At 39.5% G+C, this 18207-nt stretch overlaps 1 protein-coding gene across 1 annotated transcript in view; it reads right to left on the bottom strand.

The window, feature by feature from the left end:
- The window catches only part of LOC148022882 (callose synthase 3-like), a 44784-nt gene that overhangs the window by 9344 nt on the left and 17233 nt on the right, over positions 1-18207 (bottom strand). The window contains exons 8-24 of the mRNA XM_087695824.1: positions 3969-4103; positions 3783-3875; positions 3604-3695; positions 3356-3482; positions 3123-3269; positions 2960-3036; positions 2703-2874; positions 2496-2621; positions 2298-2415; positions 1796-2127; positions 1621-1673; positions 1475-1535; positions 1258-1342; positions 1068-1117; positions 892-978; positions 352-579; positions 79-270 (exon numbers count right to left, since the gene is read on the bottom strand). Of these exons, the coding sequence (XP_087551950.1) occupies positions 79-270; positions 352-579; positions 892-978; positions 1068-1117; positions 1258-1342; positions 1475-1535; positions 1621-1673; positions 1796-2127; positions 2298-2415; positions 2496-2621; positions 2703-2874; positions 2960-3036; positions 3123-3269; positions 3356-3482; positions 3604-3695; positions 3783-3875; positions 3969-4103 (2175 nt within the window). The remainder of the gene's footprint in view (positions 1-78; positions 271-351; positions 580-891; positions 979-1067; positions 1118-1257; positions 1343-1474; positions 1536-1620; positions 1674-1795; positions 2128-2297; positions 2416-2495; positions 2622-2702; positions 2875-2959; positions 3037-3122; positions 3270-3355; positions 3483-3603; positions 3696-3782; positions 3876-3968; positions 4104-18207) is intronic.

Here is an 18207-nt window from a genome sequence, read left to right as displayed (position 1 = left end):
GTATAGCACAAATTGTCTATAGCAGTGCACCTAAAAAGGGGAAAGAAAAAAAGAAAACAGTAGAGACCAACTCATAACCTTATTTGCCAACAAAAACAATGGCCATTGCATATATTTGACAGAAGGGTCTGAAGGATATGGAACCAGAAGAAGCTCTTCCTCCTCATCATCCATGTAATCCTCTTTACGAAAGCTATGAATAATTGAATTCCAAAGTTGTGAGAACTGAGCAATTTCAAGTGCAACATCTGGTGCACTTTTGGAATAATCCTGGCAACCAAACAATTTTGGATATTATGACATATCAATCTTATGTTTGACACTAAATGAAAAAGGTAAAATCTACCACACCTCATGTTCAGATTTATTGAGCTTCTCATTTACAGACTCATCCATATCATCATTCAGTTTATCATGCTCAATGTGCCGTTTGTATAGTTCATCAAGGGGTCTATAAGATTTTCTAAGGGAAATATGGCTACGTCGAGTTTTCCCTTCAAATGAAGATGGAACCAAATTTGCATTGAAGGCCCCCGGTAGTGAACGGAAGCGTGACCTGAGCATTGCTAAAGTTCGAATCTGGCATGGGAAACAGAAAAATCTTACCAAATCAGACACCATCGTCTTACCAGGTACAGAACATCAGCAAAAGCTACACCCCTTGAATGTCATGGGAAACACACAACATCGTGCAAAAACATACACAACTGTCTTATAAGGTACAATACATCAAAAAGATATATCACTAAGATGTCAGTTGTTCTGATTAGCAAAATACAGATAGTAATGATAGGGGTTGTGTGGTGTGGAGAGAACTTGTTCTTTTTGAAGTGAAAGGAACATGCAAGCAAACAAGTGATTTGTCCAGACATTAGCCTTTAGATAACAAACCTCTCCAAGCCGAGAGAAAGCCCCATTGATTCCACCAAATATAGTGGACCAGACTGCATACCAAATCTGAGTGTCCATGAAGTAGACCTGCCAGCATTATCCGGAATAAGGCCCCTGAAAATCTGCACATAGATGTTCTCTAACAATCAACATTCATTGAAACAATCCACCATTACCATGACGATTGGAGCCCACATAGCAAGAACCACTCTGAGATTGTGCTTTTCTGTAGCAGACATAACATCAATTAAAAAGCACTGTGATATAAATGCATATCTTGAAAAAAACATGACCTGTGTAATTTTAGGGTGAATATCTGGTGATATCACACAAAAATTTGAGAATAAAATATAAAATATGACTTACCATTGGGGAAGAATTCATGCCATTCATACTGTCCAGGTATGGAGGCACTCATAATACTTTTGGTAGGCCCCACTAGAGGCTTCACCTGTGATTGTCATGCAGGCAACCAAGCAACTGTTAAAGATAAATTCTACGTGTGCAAGTCACATCAGTCCAGACTTCATCTCTAAAACAAAAATGACATCATCTGTCAACAGCAAATCAGGACAGGTCTTACCTCTATGTAAAAACTGAACAGAAATTTGCTCAGGAGAAGTAAAATCCAAAACACGGTATACCTGAAAAAGCAAGAAACAAGTACAAACCATAGTAAGGAATTGGAAGATCGGAGAGAGAAAACAGTCATCATTATCACAGGCTTACTTAAAAAGAGTAAAAGGATTATCATGCATTCCACGTCCAATGAACAACGGAGGCTGCATATAGAAATAACCCAAAATTGTGAGTGATAAGCTCGCTAAATCAGCTAGGCAAAAAATTACACTATTTTCACTGAATCATATACTGTGAAGTTTCAAAGAACTTGCAACTGTTTCACCTGAGCCCACCAAAGGAGCAGGCGGATAAGTCCCCAGTCAGACTTCTCAATAAAACGTCTCAACATTGGGAACAAAAACATCAATGCAGCCAGGGCATCTGGAACCAGATATACTAAAATCGCAGATATGTACAGTGAAGGACTTTGAGATTGACCCAACCAATTTTTGAGAGTTGTAACCAGTCCAGTTGTATTTCCCCACGTGTGAGCGTAGCAAACAGGAAGTACAATTACCCATGCTATAGCAACCAGCAATTTGAGGATATACCTGAGCATGTCAGTGTATCTCATGCTTCGCCAGGCCTTGAAGCTCAAGCAAATATCCACAATTGCTGTGAAAACACTCAAGCAATAAGCCCCGATTATTTAGTAAATCCAACAACCATAGACTCCTATTAAGTAAATCAACCATATACTCCTATGTTCCCCACATTTCTCATATTTTGTAATCTGACAATCTAAGGAATACATCAGTTATCCACCATTGAAGCCTGCAAAATACCTTGAATCAGTCGCAGAATTGCAGAAGTGATGAATATACTCAAAACCTTCTTGAAAATAGGTCCATTAAAGACATCACCAAGTGAACCAGATCCATTCCATGCCACTATGATCATAGCCTGAATGCAATCACTTCACAAACCCTTAGTGCTTTCAAAGAAACAGGAGAAACAAAAGGAAACAGATGTAAGATGCTTACTTGAAGAGCCAAAATAAAAAATGACCACATCCTATCAAAGCTTCTGAAGATGTGCCAAAAAGAGCGAACTTCAACAAAATTAGTTTTGCCATTCCAGGAAGAGTGAGGCGTCAAAAAAAGTTCCCTCTGCCAAATAAGCTTACTGCATCAGTCTTGAAACCTGAAATTCCTCGTCACTAGAATAAATGCTTGTCTGTCAAAACTTACAAGCTTAGCCTTACTGTCAGATCGCATGGCACCCACTTCTCCTACAAGCTTTGCATCACTCCTGGAGCGGCTAGAGCCTGTATCATCTCTAATATGCCTTGACTTGTTATGCTTGGCAAAAAACTCTGCAGTCTCTCTCATAGGCCAACTTAGGCGGAAGCACTCAACAGACCTAAAAAGACGACAGCATCCAGATCACCCTGTTGCATCATATATCTCTAGAACCAGCTGTACCCCGGAAAAGTTGTAGTACAAACCAGAAGTATTCATTTAAATCATCATAATTTCTCCACTGAGAGTGCCTGGCAGTTCCTTGTTCGCTGGCAGCTACTTCCTAAATGCAGGAAGTTTCAGAGATTACTCCACAATAAACCAGTAAATCTTGCAGAAATTCATCCCAAATCCTAAACTACATATTACCGCTTGTATGACTTGATAAATGGGACATATAACTTTGTTCAGGAAGGAATCGGGTTCTTGAGGTTCTCTTCCATATGCCGGTTTCACATTCTCTCCTGTGACAGAGCTAACATTCCCTGAGAGCATTCCATGCACTTCTCCCGCCATCTAAATTCAAATATTCCTGTCAGGACTAAAACAAGCAGCTAACACAAAAACTTACAAACAGTTCAACTAAGCACCAGTTAACATACATGGTGGAATATATAGCATAGGCTCTCTGGCATAAATCTCAAATTTGCAGCTTCACCCCAGATCAATAAATAGAGTCCCATGTAAAGAATCTTCCTTTGCTGAACTTCTTGTTGTATAGTCGGAAGCCTTTCACAGCATTACGATAGAGCAAAAAACTTAATGGACTCCTACCAAATCTTAAAATGGAAATCCAGGAAAACCAGGCCTGCCTTTCAAATAATGTATGAGAAGACGGAGATAAACACACCTCAAATTTTCTTCCCGCCCTAAGAAACTGCACCAGCCTCTATAGTTCTTGAATAGCTTTTTCATGACACTATTGATCGCTGCATCACTCAGCTGGGCTCCAAACCAGAATTAAATGCATCATAGAAACATGGTATACTAAACATAAAAACTTGGACAAATTTACTCAAAGAAAATTACCTTAAACATTGTATCTGACTTTGGAATCTGGCGAACGTGAACATTTGCCAGCAGAAGGATCAAATGCTCCCTTTGATTTGCTACACTGTCTTTCTGCAATTAATACAAAATTCTCATGATTGAGCCAATTAAGCATCTCAATAAAGTAGTCCTTGCCTTTAAAGCAGCTTCTTCAACAGGAACTACCTGAAATCCAAACACCAGCTGCAGCCAATCCAGAAGATCAACTTCTGCCCTTGTTGTTGGTATTCCAGATTCCATTGATTCTTGAGGCCATAAGAGCCCACGAGTATTTCGAAGAGCTTGAACAGCTGCCTTGATCTGTTAAGGATAGAAAGCTCTAAGATCCTTCCTGCCTCCCCCAGTCCCCCCCCAACCCCATCCCACTAATAGAACCAGTTCCTTCAGCGGCCACTCACACCAACCAAGGTCCACACAATTACATAACAATCCAATGTGTATTGGAGTAGTCTAAAACATTTCCTTCCTTTTACACACTTCTAGTTTCTATTTTTACTAGCTTGCCTTTCTTTGTTTAGCTCCCTCACTCCCCTCTCTTTTTCTTTGTGACCAAGGGGCTTTTCTAGTGGTACAATGCTCATTCTTTCAATCCACAGACCCAGGTTCAAATCATGCTTTTTATTTATATTACTAGATGCCAATGAATTGAAAAAACATTCTTTATGAGATGGATCTACCACTCAAAATATGGAGGAATGAAACATTTCTCACCGAACAAGTATAGAAATTGAACTCAAGATATTCGTCACCATGCATTCACCAACCACTATTTCTTTTTCGTGAACATGGAATTAATGGATTGAAATATTTACAAAGGGCCTTTTGGCCAGCAAGTGGGCTCAAAGACAAGTAGAAAACACAAATGGAGCCAAAAGGCTAGAAAAAATATAGGTCTACAATAACAGCAAAAGGAGATCATGAAGCAGACACAATTGGGGTAGTGCAAAAGAAATCCAATAGAGCAATGCCCAAGGTGCCACATCCACCACAATGAATTATCCCAAGTGTCTAGTCATCTCTCCCTCAAGAAACAATCCCACCCTGCCAACCCAAAGCATGTGGGTCTTTCTCTATACGACTAATGAGGATGGACTTCTGTACATTGATGTTGAAGCCCAAGGCCAAGCCAAACTGTATTGCTCTATCCACATTAGACTTCTTAGCATTGAAAAACATAAACGAATCACTTGCAAGAGATTCACGCAAAATAGCCCCACTAGGAAAAGCCAAACCAATGATTTCAACATCAATCCCCGACTTGTCCATAGGGGAAGTATAGGATGAGTCACCAACACAAACAACAAAGGAGTAAGGGCCATCCCTAACAAAGGGACTAAGTGGGAGCAACCTACGTAGTTACCTCTCCATTAAGTATTGTGCACACCTTCTTAGCCTTGAGAAACATCAACGAATCACCTACAAGAGATTCACACAAAATAGACCCACTAGGAAAAGCCAAATCAATGATTTCAATGTCAATCCCCCACTTATCCATGGGGGAAGCATAGGATGAGTCACCAACACAAAGAACAAAGGAGCAAGGGGCATCCCTAACAAAAAGACCAAGTGGGAGCAACCTACACAGTTACCTCTCCACTAAGTATTGTGCACACCACACCATTGGAGCTGATTGTATCAATAAGAGAAGTCAATGGCCCAAAACATGGAAGACATAAATGCCTAAGGGGACACGCATTTGCCAATTATGCCAACATAAGGTTGAATCCAAGAAGCACTTCATTTGCAGATGTATTACACATTATGAAACCAAAGGGAGATTCCATTGCCTTTTTGAGAGGGGTCTAGGCCTCTCCGCAAGGTTATGAAGTACAAGGATCAAAAATGCATGGGATTGTTCCTATTGAAGCTTCGAATGAACAAAAAGAAGCTTTTAAGGAGCAAGATAAAAGCAGAGACTGAGGCAAAGCCAATAAGCCAACAAGTTCTTACAAACTTCTTCAATGCTAGCTCCATACGGGTCAGCTAAAGGATCATCCAAAGATCATTTTACACATGATGGTAGATGGTAGCCTATACTTGTTGTCACTAGGTATATAAATATCAACATATTTCATCATTCTTCATTTTCATTGTTGCTCTCAAGTCAAGATGACATGGTTAAATTCTTTCTCATAGCCTATTCTAACTTTTTGGAGATGTAAAGAAGCATCATTGACTAGTGAAACCAAACCCCATCCATAGCAATGGTCTTCTTTAGACATTCAACCATGAAATGCCCTAGTTGCCCACAAGAAAAATATTGCCATGCAAAGGTTCCCCACCTCAAACAATTGTGCAACAAAGGCATTCCCAAACAATTCAAGCACAACAAATTTGGCCATTTGCATGAGGTATCCCAAAGAATGCACATGCATTGCGATTGGCAACCTGCAAGCTAAGGGGAACCAAAATCATGCCAATTGCTCCCGTAGCACCCTTAGCCAAAGGTTAATAGATTGTGAGACAACATTCAACATCAACCAATACCAAGCATTCCTACCAAAGCAACCATTGGAAGTCCACCAACAATCTCGAAGCCCCTACATGAACCTAGTGTGTATCAAAGAGCAATGGAACTCTAACCAAAAGACCATCCTAAGCATTGGTTGATTTGAGCATTATCTCATAGAAGCCCTATGGGCCAACAAAGATTTCATCTACACAATCTCCTTGCAAAATGAAACTTAACCATTGGCAGATCTAAGAGAGCACCTGTGACATTAATGTGACATTAATGTAATATTTAATGTGACATTAAGGTCACAAATATTGAATGTGACATTAAAGTGACATTTAATGTGACATTAAGGTAAATCAAGGGGAACACGCACGAGGATGACCGTCCGGGCTCTTGGGCGCCCGAACGGGGTTAAGGGGAGCCTAGAACTAAAAAGAGTCCAAGAATAGTAGGACTCACCGAGGTTTGACGGCTGGCAATCGGATCACGATGGTCTGGCCAGCAATATACTAGGCAAGGCTAGGAGGTGAAAGGAATCACTCATGCTCATTCATCCCGACTGCTTTCTCTGGCTTTTATGGTCTTCAGAGTCATCTGCCATTGGTATCAGAGCTGACGGGTTTAGTCGTGTGGATCTGTGGAGTTCTTCAACGAAAAGGCAGTCGACGGGTTTCAGTCGTCCCGCTATTCATTTCAATCGACGGGTCTTGCCTCGTCGACCCGTGAAGGACCCGTGAAGCCGCTGGTCTAAAGCGCCTGGTGACACGTCACATAAAATAAGACGTGACGATTATCTACGTCACGAATTTTATGGCGGGAAAGATATCTTTTACATGAAACGCAGTATGCTGGATCGTGCGCCGCCGAATCCTGGCTCACGCCCGTCTGTAAACGCACCAACGGATCACACGTTTTTTCCCCTTTTCGCAGGCTGAAACTGAAGCTATTTTCTGATGCATGTGTGATCAATCGATTGCACGTTTTGGAATTTTTCTCACCAGCCTCGACTGCACTTGCATCACAAGTACAAGCTCAGCAGAGAACAAGTTCAAGAAAGGTGCATTGATAGCCTGCATGATTATTAAGAAGGGGGCTGAATACTAGTCGTTTCTGCAAAGAAGCTCCATTTCCTGCGTGACCAACTTTGTTCGGGCGATAAAATTTGTTCCTTACTCTTCGGGTTTATTTACAAACCAGCAACAACTGTCTGCCATTAAAATCAGGGAAGTACTTTACTTTGTATGCAAATTTCTTATCTTTGCTTTCCAATTCCAGTGTATTAATGGCAGAAAAAGGGAAAGAGAGAGTAATGGAAGGTTCTAGTTCTGGGGACCACCCTATGGTAGATCCCCATGAACCAAAGATACAAGAAGAACAGTGGGAAGAATTTTTTGCTACACGAGAACAATTTGATGATCTTTTAGCTCGTGTGCAAGCTCAGGGGGTTCAAATGGAATTTTTAACCCAAACACTCACTGAAATAAAATCTCAAATAACTTTATTGTTAAAAAGAGATAAAAATAAGATAGAAACCTCGGATGTCCCATCTTCATCGAAAGATTTAGATGTGACTATGCGAGATCCTAAGGAACCCCACCATAAGTTGAGGGATAATCCAGTTTTAAAGGATATGAAACCCCCTCAGTTTCACGGGGAGGAAAAAGATAGAAATAAAGATACAATCTTTAATTTCCTCCAAAAATGGAAAGATTTACATAAACTTAAAAATACCCCACCACATCTCCAAGCACTGGAGACTAGTTTAACTTTGGGGCCCAAAGCATATAACTGGTGGCAAACTTTAAAGGAGGCAAATAAAATACCTGAAACTTGGGCTCAATTTGAATCTGTCTTTTTGAAAGAATTCCTTCCTGAAAATGAAATGGAAAGAAATTGGGAAGATTGGGATTATGTCAGACAAAAGGAAAGACCCCTGCTGACATATCTGGAGGAATATCGTGAGATAATCCTCAAATTGGAAGGAATAGATGAATTTCAAAAAACGAGAGGATTCATTAGGGGACTAGATAAAGCCTGTAAAAAGGAAGTAAAAAGGAGTTCACCTAAGACGCTGGAAGAGGCAATTAAATTTGCATTAATCAATGAAGATAGTGTGCGTCCAGGTACACTCACTAGTCTCACTAATACGGAGCCCAAGTCTAAGGAATTGGAAACCTCAAAATTTGTGGGCAAATTTAAAAGGAAAATGCCATTCTTTAAGGGTAAAAAACAACCTTTTGAAAAGAAACCATATGTGAGGCCAAAGTTAAGTCCTGATGACTTTGATAAGGCCAAAAAAGAAAAGTTGTGTTTCAATTGTCTATCTCCTAACCATGCTGCTTGGAATTGCCCTCGAAAGAAAAAGAGGGAAGACAAAGGAAAGGATAAGGACAAGGGCAACGGAAAAGAAAAACAAATCCATGTAGTGCAGACCTTAGAATTAAAGGAGCATGAAAAGTATAAATCTTTAGAGGTCTTGCACATGGATGTACAACACAAGTGTTGTATGTCAACTTCTATGTGGCAGCCTACTTTTGGGCCACATGATTTACTTAGAGTACATGGATTGATAGCTGGAAAGAGAGTTAGAGTCATGATTGATGACTCTGCTACACATAATTTTATTAATTATGCACTTGTCAAAAAATTGAAACTTCCCCAACAAAAGAGTGCGCATCAATATGTTGTTCGTATGATGCAAGGCCAAGACAATAAAATATGGGATACAATGGTATCCAATTTGGAAATTGAGATTCAAGAATATAAAGATAAACTTGATTTCCAAATTATAAACATGGAAAGAGCTGATATTGCTCTAGGGAGGGAGTGGCTATGGGGATTGGAACCATCCTTAAAACGTAGTTACCATCATAATACATTGGAATTTGAAAGGGATGGTAAGACTTTTGTCATTCAAGGTGAACATGAAGTATCTGATAATCCTTTGTTGTGTTCTACTGAAGTTCAGAAGCTGATAAAGAAGGAAGTTTGTGAGATATATATGTTATGGTCTCTTCCTGTACACAACACTTTTACTTTCTGTAATATAAAGCAACAATTTTCTTATATTTGTGAGTTGAATGTTAATAATGAATTAAGTAGTTTGTTAGATGATTTTAAAGATGTGTTTCCTTCTGATTTACCAAGTGGCCTTCCACCAGATAGGGGTGATATAAATCACCCAATTGACACAAATAAAGATACACACCCTATTTCTAAACCACCGTATAGATTAAGTGAGACACAGCATCAAGAAGTTGAAAGACAAATTAAGGATTACCTTGATAAAGGGTTTATACAACCCAATAATTCACCTTGGGCTTCACCAATTTTATTGGTAAAGAAAAAAGATGGTTCTATGCGACTTTGTGTTGACTATAGAGCACTTAATAAAATAACAGTGAAGAATAAATTTCCTATGCCCAGAATGGAAGATCTTTTTGATCAATTGCAAGGGGCAAAATTCTTCACAAAGATAGATTTAAGATCAAGTTATCACCAAGTAAGAATTAAGGCACAAGATGTTCCCAAGACAGCATTTCGTACTAGATACGGCATTATGATTTTTTGGTGATGCCTTTTGGCCTCACTAATGCACCAGCTACCTTTATGAAGCTGATGAATAGTGTTTTACGGCCCTATCTAGGAAATTTTGTAGTAGTCTTCTTGGATGATATCTTGATCTTTAGTAAATCAAGAGAAGAACATTTGAAACACTTACAATTAGTATTCCAACTGTTAAGAACACATTCCCTTTATGCGAAGAAAACTAAATGTCAATTCTTTGCACAAGAGGTCAAATATTTGGGACATATTATCTCGAAAGAGAAAATCAACATGGATCCAAAAAAAGTAAGGGCAATTATTGAATGGCCATCTCCAAGGAACCTGGAAGAGCTACAGATCTTCCTAGGTTTATCTGGATTTTATCGTAGATTCATTTGAGATTATGCCAAAATAGCTGTTCCAATGACTGACCAACTTAAAGGGAAAGGAAAAAGTTTTTATTGGGGAACAGACTAAAATGAAAGTTTTCAAAAACTTAAGGTAGCTATTGCTACAGCTCCAGTACTATTAATTGTGGATCCCAATAAACCGTTTGTGGTTGAAGCTAATGCCAGTGATAAGGCGATAGACGCGATCTTATTACAAGAAGGTCGACCAATTGCTTTTGAAAGCAAGAAATTAGACTGTGCAAAACAGAATTATTCTGTTTATGAGAGGGAGCTGTATGCAATAGTTCATGCAATGAAGAAATGGAGGCACTATTTGTACGGTGCCAAACTTTTGATTTTATCGGATCATGAAAGCATTAAGTGGCTTAATGATCAACTGGATTTACACGGGCGTAAAGCCAGATGGGCCGAACTCCTCCAAGAGTTCGACTATGAGATAAGATATAGAAAAGGAAAGTATAATATAGTAGCCGATGCACTCAGCAGAATGCCAATCATTAATGAATTGAGTTTTACTCAGTTCACTTCCAACTTGCTTGAATCTTTAAAAGGGAAATGTCAAGTTGATCCGGCATATTTCAACATATGGGAAGCAATAAAAAATGGGGATCCAAATGAAAGTGCTTCTACTAAGGAAGGAATATCTGAGAATGTTCAACAAGAAAATGGAGCATCAGGGGTTGCTCAAACTAGATTCAAGTGGAAGAATTTTACCATTGATAATGGTTATTTACTCTACAAGGGTAGGGTATGTGTCCCGAAAGATATAGAAATAAGGCGCCATATACTCTTTGAGTGTCATGATACCCCTAGTGCGGGACATCAAAGAGTTAATAAGACTTATAGTCTTATTAAAAGGCAGTTCTATTGGCCTGAAATGAATAAGGACGTCCTTGACTATGTGGTCAAATGTAATAAATGCCAGGTTAATAAAGCTGAAAGATTGAAAATGGGAGGACTTCTCCATCCACTAGAGATTCCTTCGGGAAAATGGGAGAGTATCTCCATGGACTTTATTGTTGCTTTACCCAGAATACAGAGGGGGCACGACTCTGTGTGGGTGATTGTGGATAGGTTAACCAAAATGACTAGATTCATTCCAACTTCAACTGATGTTAAAACACCAGAATTGGCTAGATTGTTCGTAGAGAACATATGGCCTTCCGGCAAATATAGTTTCTGATCGGGATAGAAAATTTGATAGCCAATTTTGACGTGCGGTATTTAGAAAATTGGATACTAAACTTAGCATGAGTACAGCGGATCACCCGCAAACAGATGGGCAAACTGAAAGGGTTAACCAAATCCTTGAAGTTATGCTTAGGGCATATGTAAGTAAAAGGCAAACTAATTGGGAAGAGTATTTACCGATAGCAAAGTTTGCATATAATAGTGCCAAGCACTCTTCCACTGGATATAGTCCATTTATGTTAATGTATGGGTTTCAGCCCAGAGCTCCTTTTGCAGTAGGACTGCATAAGAAAAAGGTTCATGCAGCTAAAGATTTTTTGGAGGATATGAATAGTATGTTAAAATTTGCTCAAGAAAATATTAAAAAAGCTTAAAATCGAGCTAGAGCATATGCAGATCCTCACCGAAGAGACATCTCCTTTGAAGAAGGAGAATTGGTCTATCTTAAGGTGCCTGAACAAACTAAAACTATGAAAAAGGAACAATGTCCAAAGCTTTCACCAAGGTATTGTGGTCCTTTCATAATACTTAAAAAGGTGGGAGAATTGACTTACAAGCTTCAACTACCTGCTGGTAGTAAAATACATCCAGTTTTTCATGTAAGTAAATTAAGGAAGAACCTGGGTGATTGGATAATCTAATCTTAAATGATGACATTGAGGAGCTATTCAATGACCAATCTAATCCACATGAACCAAAAGAAATATTAAATGTTCGTAATAGACGAACAAGGAATACTATTTATCAAGAATGTTTGGTTAAGTGGAAAGATTGTTCAGAAGAAAGCTCAACATGGGAGCGAGTAAATACTTTAAAAAAAAGGTTTTCCGATTTACAGTTAGACCTTCCAAGTATCGTTTTCGAGGACGACACCGATTCTTATTACTTCTTCAGTGTGTGAAACTTCAAACAACGAGCCAAGCTCCGTATCCGGTTTTACATTTGAGTGGCCTTCCTCTCCTCACATGAACAAATTCAATCTCAAGAGAAGGGCCCTTATTCCCTCCAACCTCATCCCTTATAGAGATGCTCTTCTCCACCTTTGAATGTACTCTAAAAGCTTTATTTTTTAGCATTTTGTAAGGTTTTCAAAGCTTTTTTGTTATTTATGCTTTTCGACTTCATGTTGTTGCAAGCCTCGTATGGCCATCAACACCTTCGTCATTCTCCATCCTCGAATGTGATATGACGATCCTTCATCAATATGAGATAACAGGCTTGATGAGCTCCTCACCGGCCTTACAGCTCAATAGTCATGTCATCGACTCCGATCCAGCACCAATGCCTCATATTGTGTCATAGAAGCAATGTTTTGTGCCTCAGGAAAGCCCATGCACGAAATCTGCATCGGAGCAGCTGCTTGCATGGCAAATATCTTGTTCCTCGCACCCTACCATCTTGCTTACAAAGCAATCAACACTCCCACAGCACTTGCCATAGTGAAAATTTATTTTGTGTCTATGTAGTGATTGGATAAAAGTGTTCAACCTTGGCATATAAATTGGTTAAGATTCCCTCGAAGGCTCGTGCTTTTGGAATATTTTTATCACTGTGGCAGTTATTGTTTTAGACCCTACTCCTCGGTAACTTTTGGCATTATGTTCCGGTTGTGTTATGGGAGAATATTTTACAGATCATGGAATGTACTCATTAATCATTTACAATGATCTCAGTAAGTAATTAGTGCCATATTGGTAAATGTTATTATTGCCAAGCTGACCACCAGGTCGTGAGGTTTTCCTTGGAGATGTCTTTCATTCATATTTGCGTTCATCGGCTCTATTTGAATTTGATTTTCAGCATCCTTAAAATGTTATGCTTCAACCATTATGCATTGCCGCTACTCACTACCATCATTCTAGTTCGTACCTTTGGGTGTCTTGCATATGCACACATTCCCCAAGAACTCAAAAAAAAGTTGGATAACAAGGCTGTCAAATGCATTTTTGTGGGATATAGTAGTGAGAGAAAAGGCTACAGACTCTATGATCCTATTTCTAAAAAGGTGTTTGTCAGTAGGGATGTACTCTTTGATGAAAATTCAGAATTATCCCTTGCTGGTTTATACACATATGAGGCTGCCTGTGATGTATTTGAAGGGCTGCTGGCCATTACATTTGGTGACTCAGCTGGAAGTTCGGCAAGTGAACTCAACGCTCAGCCAGCTGCTCCATTAGAAGATGCAAAAAATCAGCCATCGGCTGATCTGAATAATCAGCAAAGTGCTGAAACTGAAATCCAGTAAGAGCTTATGCACAGTCAAGAGGCAAGACAAATGCCTAGATGGTATTTATAGACTATGAAAGATAGTCATCTCGATGCACCCATGGCTGGTCGTACTCGAAGGCAAGCTCGTATGCATGATACTGCACATACCATGGAATTTGTTATCGCAACAAGCACACTTGATGAGGAGCCTGAATGTTTTGAGGATGCACAACAAAGTATGCATTGGATGGCAGATGCAAGCTGAATTGGATTCTATCACTAACAATCAAACATGGGATTTAGTGTCTTTGCCCCTTGGGAAGAAAGCCATTGGAACAAAATGGGTCTACAAGTTGAAACAGAATGCAGATGGATCCATTGACAAATATAAGGCAAGGCTTCTAGCTAAAGGCTATGCACAGAGAAAGGCATTGACTATGAGGAGACATTTGCTTCTATCTCCCGTATGACGATCATCAAGTCTATGGTTGCTTTGGCTGCCCATTATGGATGGACTGTGCATCAGTTGGATATTAAAACTGCATTTCTACGTAGGGAACTTCATGAGGAAGTATATGTACAGCAGCCCATTGGTTTTGCAATCGAGGCATCTAAACGCTTGGTTTGCAAGCTGGAAAAGGCTCTATATGGTTTGAAACAAGCTCCTAGAGCTTGGTATGCAAAGATAGATGCTTTTTTGCTCAGGCAAGGGTTTATAAACAGCTCATCTGAACTATCCTTTACATATGTAAAGAGGGGGGATCCATGCTGATCATTTGTCTATATGTTGATGATCTTTTGCTTACAAGGACACATGCTGATCGAATTTCAGCATTCAAACAAAATTTGCAGCAAACTTTTGAAATGTCAAACTGGGGGTCTTTGCATTAGTACTTGGACATTCAATTCATGCATGATGCTAGAGGCATTGCTTTATCACACTCAATATACATTGGTAAACTTCTTGAGAAGTTTGGCTTACAAGATTGCAAGCTAGTCTTTACGCCAATGGATTACATGATAACAATGATTTGTTTGATATACACACATATGCTCCAACAGTTGGATGTCTTATTTACCTATGCAACACTGGGCCGAACATACAGTTTGCAGTTTCAGCCCTGAGCAGATATATGCATCAGCCACGCATATCACATTGGCAAGCTGTTAAGCGTGTCTTTCATTACTTGCAAGGTACTAGATCTCTTGGATTGCTTTATGCCAAGAAGGGACCACTGCAGTTACATGCTTACAGTGATTCTGATTGGACTGGTGATTATGATTCACGTCACTCCGCTAGTGGCAATTGTTTCTTTCTTGGCTCATCTTATATATCTTGGCTTAGCAAGAAACAGTCCACTGTTGCCACATCGTCATGTGAAGCTGAATACAAGGCAGCTTTCACTACCACAATTGAATGCCTATGGATTAGACGCTTGCTAGTTGATCTAGATGTATCTATTACGAAGCCTACTCCTTTGTTCACAGACAGTCAGAGTACAATTGCAATGGCACGGAACCCAGTGTTTCATGCACGCACAAAACACATTGAGATACATTATCACTTTGTCAAAGAGAGGCTACATGCAGGTGATATCAACCTTGTCTATTGTCCTACCACCAATAATGTGGCAAACATCTTCACCAAAGCTCTTCCTCGTGACAAATTTGAAGGATTTCACAATGCTTTAAATTTGATCTCCTTTGGTGGCGGATGATCCTTGTACTTTTGATCACTCTTCACTCCAAAGGGGTTTGTTGGGTTTTCAATCACGCCTACGCTCACAAGGGAGTGTCGGTGATCAGTAGGACACTGGGGCACTTTTTACTCTCAGTACAAGAGGTTTTTTTCCCCGGACTGTCTTCTTTCGTATGTGCTTATGTCACACACTTGCGGACACTTATCGTGTTCGAGTGTGAACACCCCCTACAACCCTAAGGTTTAAGGGTTGTACTTTGTACTTTCAAATTACACTCTTTCGATCTATTGCATTGGGTGTCGTGCTTCACTCTCCACACTGTCTACTGCACTTTGAGCTGAGCTTCGATCCTCTCTCCATCTCACAGTGGTGTGGGCACTTATTTAAGTGTCAATATTGGGTGTGTACACCCGGTGTCTTAAAGTAGTGACACTACAATCTAAAGTAATAAGAATCAACCAAAGTTTCTTATGCACCACCATAAGGATACCCGAGTAGTACACCACTTTGCTACCAACATTAAAAAATACGAAAACCCCAACAATCCAAAATGCGACCAAACTCTTCATGACTTTTGTACATGACAACACACAACACATTCCAATAATTCTCATGCAAAATGCGCCACATGTCATGCTACTTACAGAACAAATCTCACAAACATTTCAAGTAGCAATTTGCATGATTAAATCAGAATTAGATACAAGGCTGATTACGCCTCCATTGGACTTTATCCACCAAAACCTCAAGAATTCCATCATCCAAGAAATCTACGAAACCTACAAAAGTATTCTGCTTTGGACAAGTAGACTACAAAGTGGAAGGACCAAATCTATTAATCGAGACTAAATGGGGATATCTACGATCCAACGTGGTGATGACCTTGCTTATGCAATGAAAGGCAAGGCGTACCAGGCATTTAGTAAATACATTAACAACTCCCACTCTATTCGAGGCAAGGAAAGAAAAATCAAAAGGAGCATTATCAAAAGGAAATGCAACTTTCCTTCATGCATAAGTACACAAGGACCTGAGGGGATTGAAGTATTAAACTTGTGACGACGGAGCCTCCATGCTTTTAGTTTTTTTTTAATGCATGCATTGAGTCAACATCCTTATCCATAGTCCTTTGCAAAGATATTTCACTATATGGACTTGGGATTTATTACTAATCTAAAAGCAAATGCTACTAATCTTTGCGAAGCTTTGGACATTTGGATTTGTTTGGACATGCATTGCATTTCTATATTAATGTTGCCAAATCATCCCAAATTGCTTCCACAGGCTCAAATTTGTCAAATTTGGGATGGCAATATGTGCTTGTTCCGCAAAAAGATATTGTGAGGCATCTTTGCTATCCCTTGGGTGTGATGTGCAGCCTAAACACTTGCTGAAATAGATCTCACAAAGTTTAGAAGCCCAATTTGTTTATTGGAAATCTCAATCTTGGCCCTTTCATGTACGCCTTATTAAAGTGGCACAAACCATCGTGCATACCGTGCTCACTTATTTTTGCCATTCCTGCTTCTAGCATAGTCTTGTCTTCTAGAGATACACAAAGGTAATCCTCTTTATTTGCATCTCAAGAGACATTCGCACCCATTTGGCCAAATACCTTGCCTATCTTGTCATAGTTAACTGGGCCAATAGAATTAATCTTCCTCTTGCAAGTAGCATCCTCATTTTCAATCTCCTCTTTGATTTTCTCCTCCATGGCAATCTCTCTTTGAGCTGTAGTTCTAGTTGGATATAAGTGAGTAACATCTTTAATGATAGGCTTTGTGACATTTCTCAACTTTGAGGAAACATTGAGGATCTCAAAGGCTTTATAACCAATGCTAGACATTATGCTAGACATTGGCTTCAACACTTGGTCAAACCTATACCTAAGCCTGCTCACCATACTAAAGTCCTTGTTCATCACTGTGACCCTCTATGCATAAGCAACAATAATATAAGCATCACTCATAAAATCTATAATAAAGCACTCTATAGCCTCTTGCAAACACAAAATGGCTGAAAGTTGCTACTTCCTTTGGAGTCCATCAATTGTGGCAACTCTAGACAATCTATCAACTAATGTGGTTTTGAGGGATATTACCTCGCACCTCCACTTTATACTATGGAAGAAAGACTCAATGGATGCTAGTATATCATGGATATCTTGGAATCATGTTTGTACACTTGAATGCATAAGATCTTACCCTTATCCATAGTCCTCTGTAGAGAGGTTTCAATATTCTTAACTCAACTACTAACATGTCTACATCCCCCACAAGGGCAACATTTATATCCACTTTGTTCAAACACTTCGACATAAAGTGACCCAACTGCCCACAAGAAAAGAAGTGGCCTATAAAGGTGCCCCATTTGAGCCAAAAAAGTAATGGACACATAGCAAAGCGGTTTTCGCAGAACAAATTAGACCTCTTACGGCCAATACCCCATAGTATACATAATATGTTCCAATTATCAATACCATACAGCAAGCTTCAACCTCCACCCACATGGGACATTCACATTGAAATAGACATTGGAAGTCTGCCAATACTACTATCATCACTATTATTCTTTTGATCTAACCTTATGGAGAAGGTGACCATCAAAAGGTAGCTTAGCCAATAAACCATCCTCCATCTGAGAAGAATACAAGAGCACCCATAAAAGCCCTCAAGGCCTACAAAAATTTCATCCACACAATCAACTTGCATCAAAGAGGCCTACCATTGACCAATCTAAGCAAGCATCAAAATTCTTCCCATGAGAAACAATATGACACCCTTTTCATGAAAACCAAAAAGTGAGCACAACACAACCTTAGTATCCACATTAGCATCCACAACATCTTCCTCAATCTTGTCCACGACACTAGAAAGATTTTAGTAAATATA

The sequence above is a fragment of the Lygodium microphyllum genome, chromosome 16 (genome assembly GCF_053477565.2).
Source record: "Lygodium microphyllum isolate KBCC chromosome 16, Lygodium_microphyllum_v1.1.10, whole genome shotgun sequence".
Classification (NCBI taxonomy): domain Eukaryota; kingdom Viridiplantae; phylum Streptophyta; class Polypodiopsida; order Schizaeales; family Lygodiaceae; genus Lygodium; species Lygodium microphyllum.
This window is presented reverse-complemented; position numbering and strand designations above follow the sequence as displayed.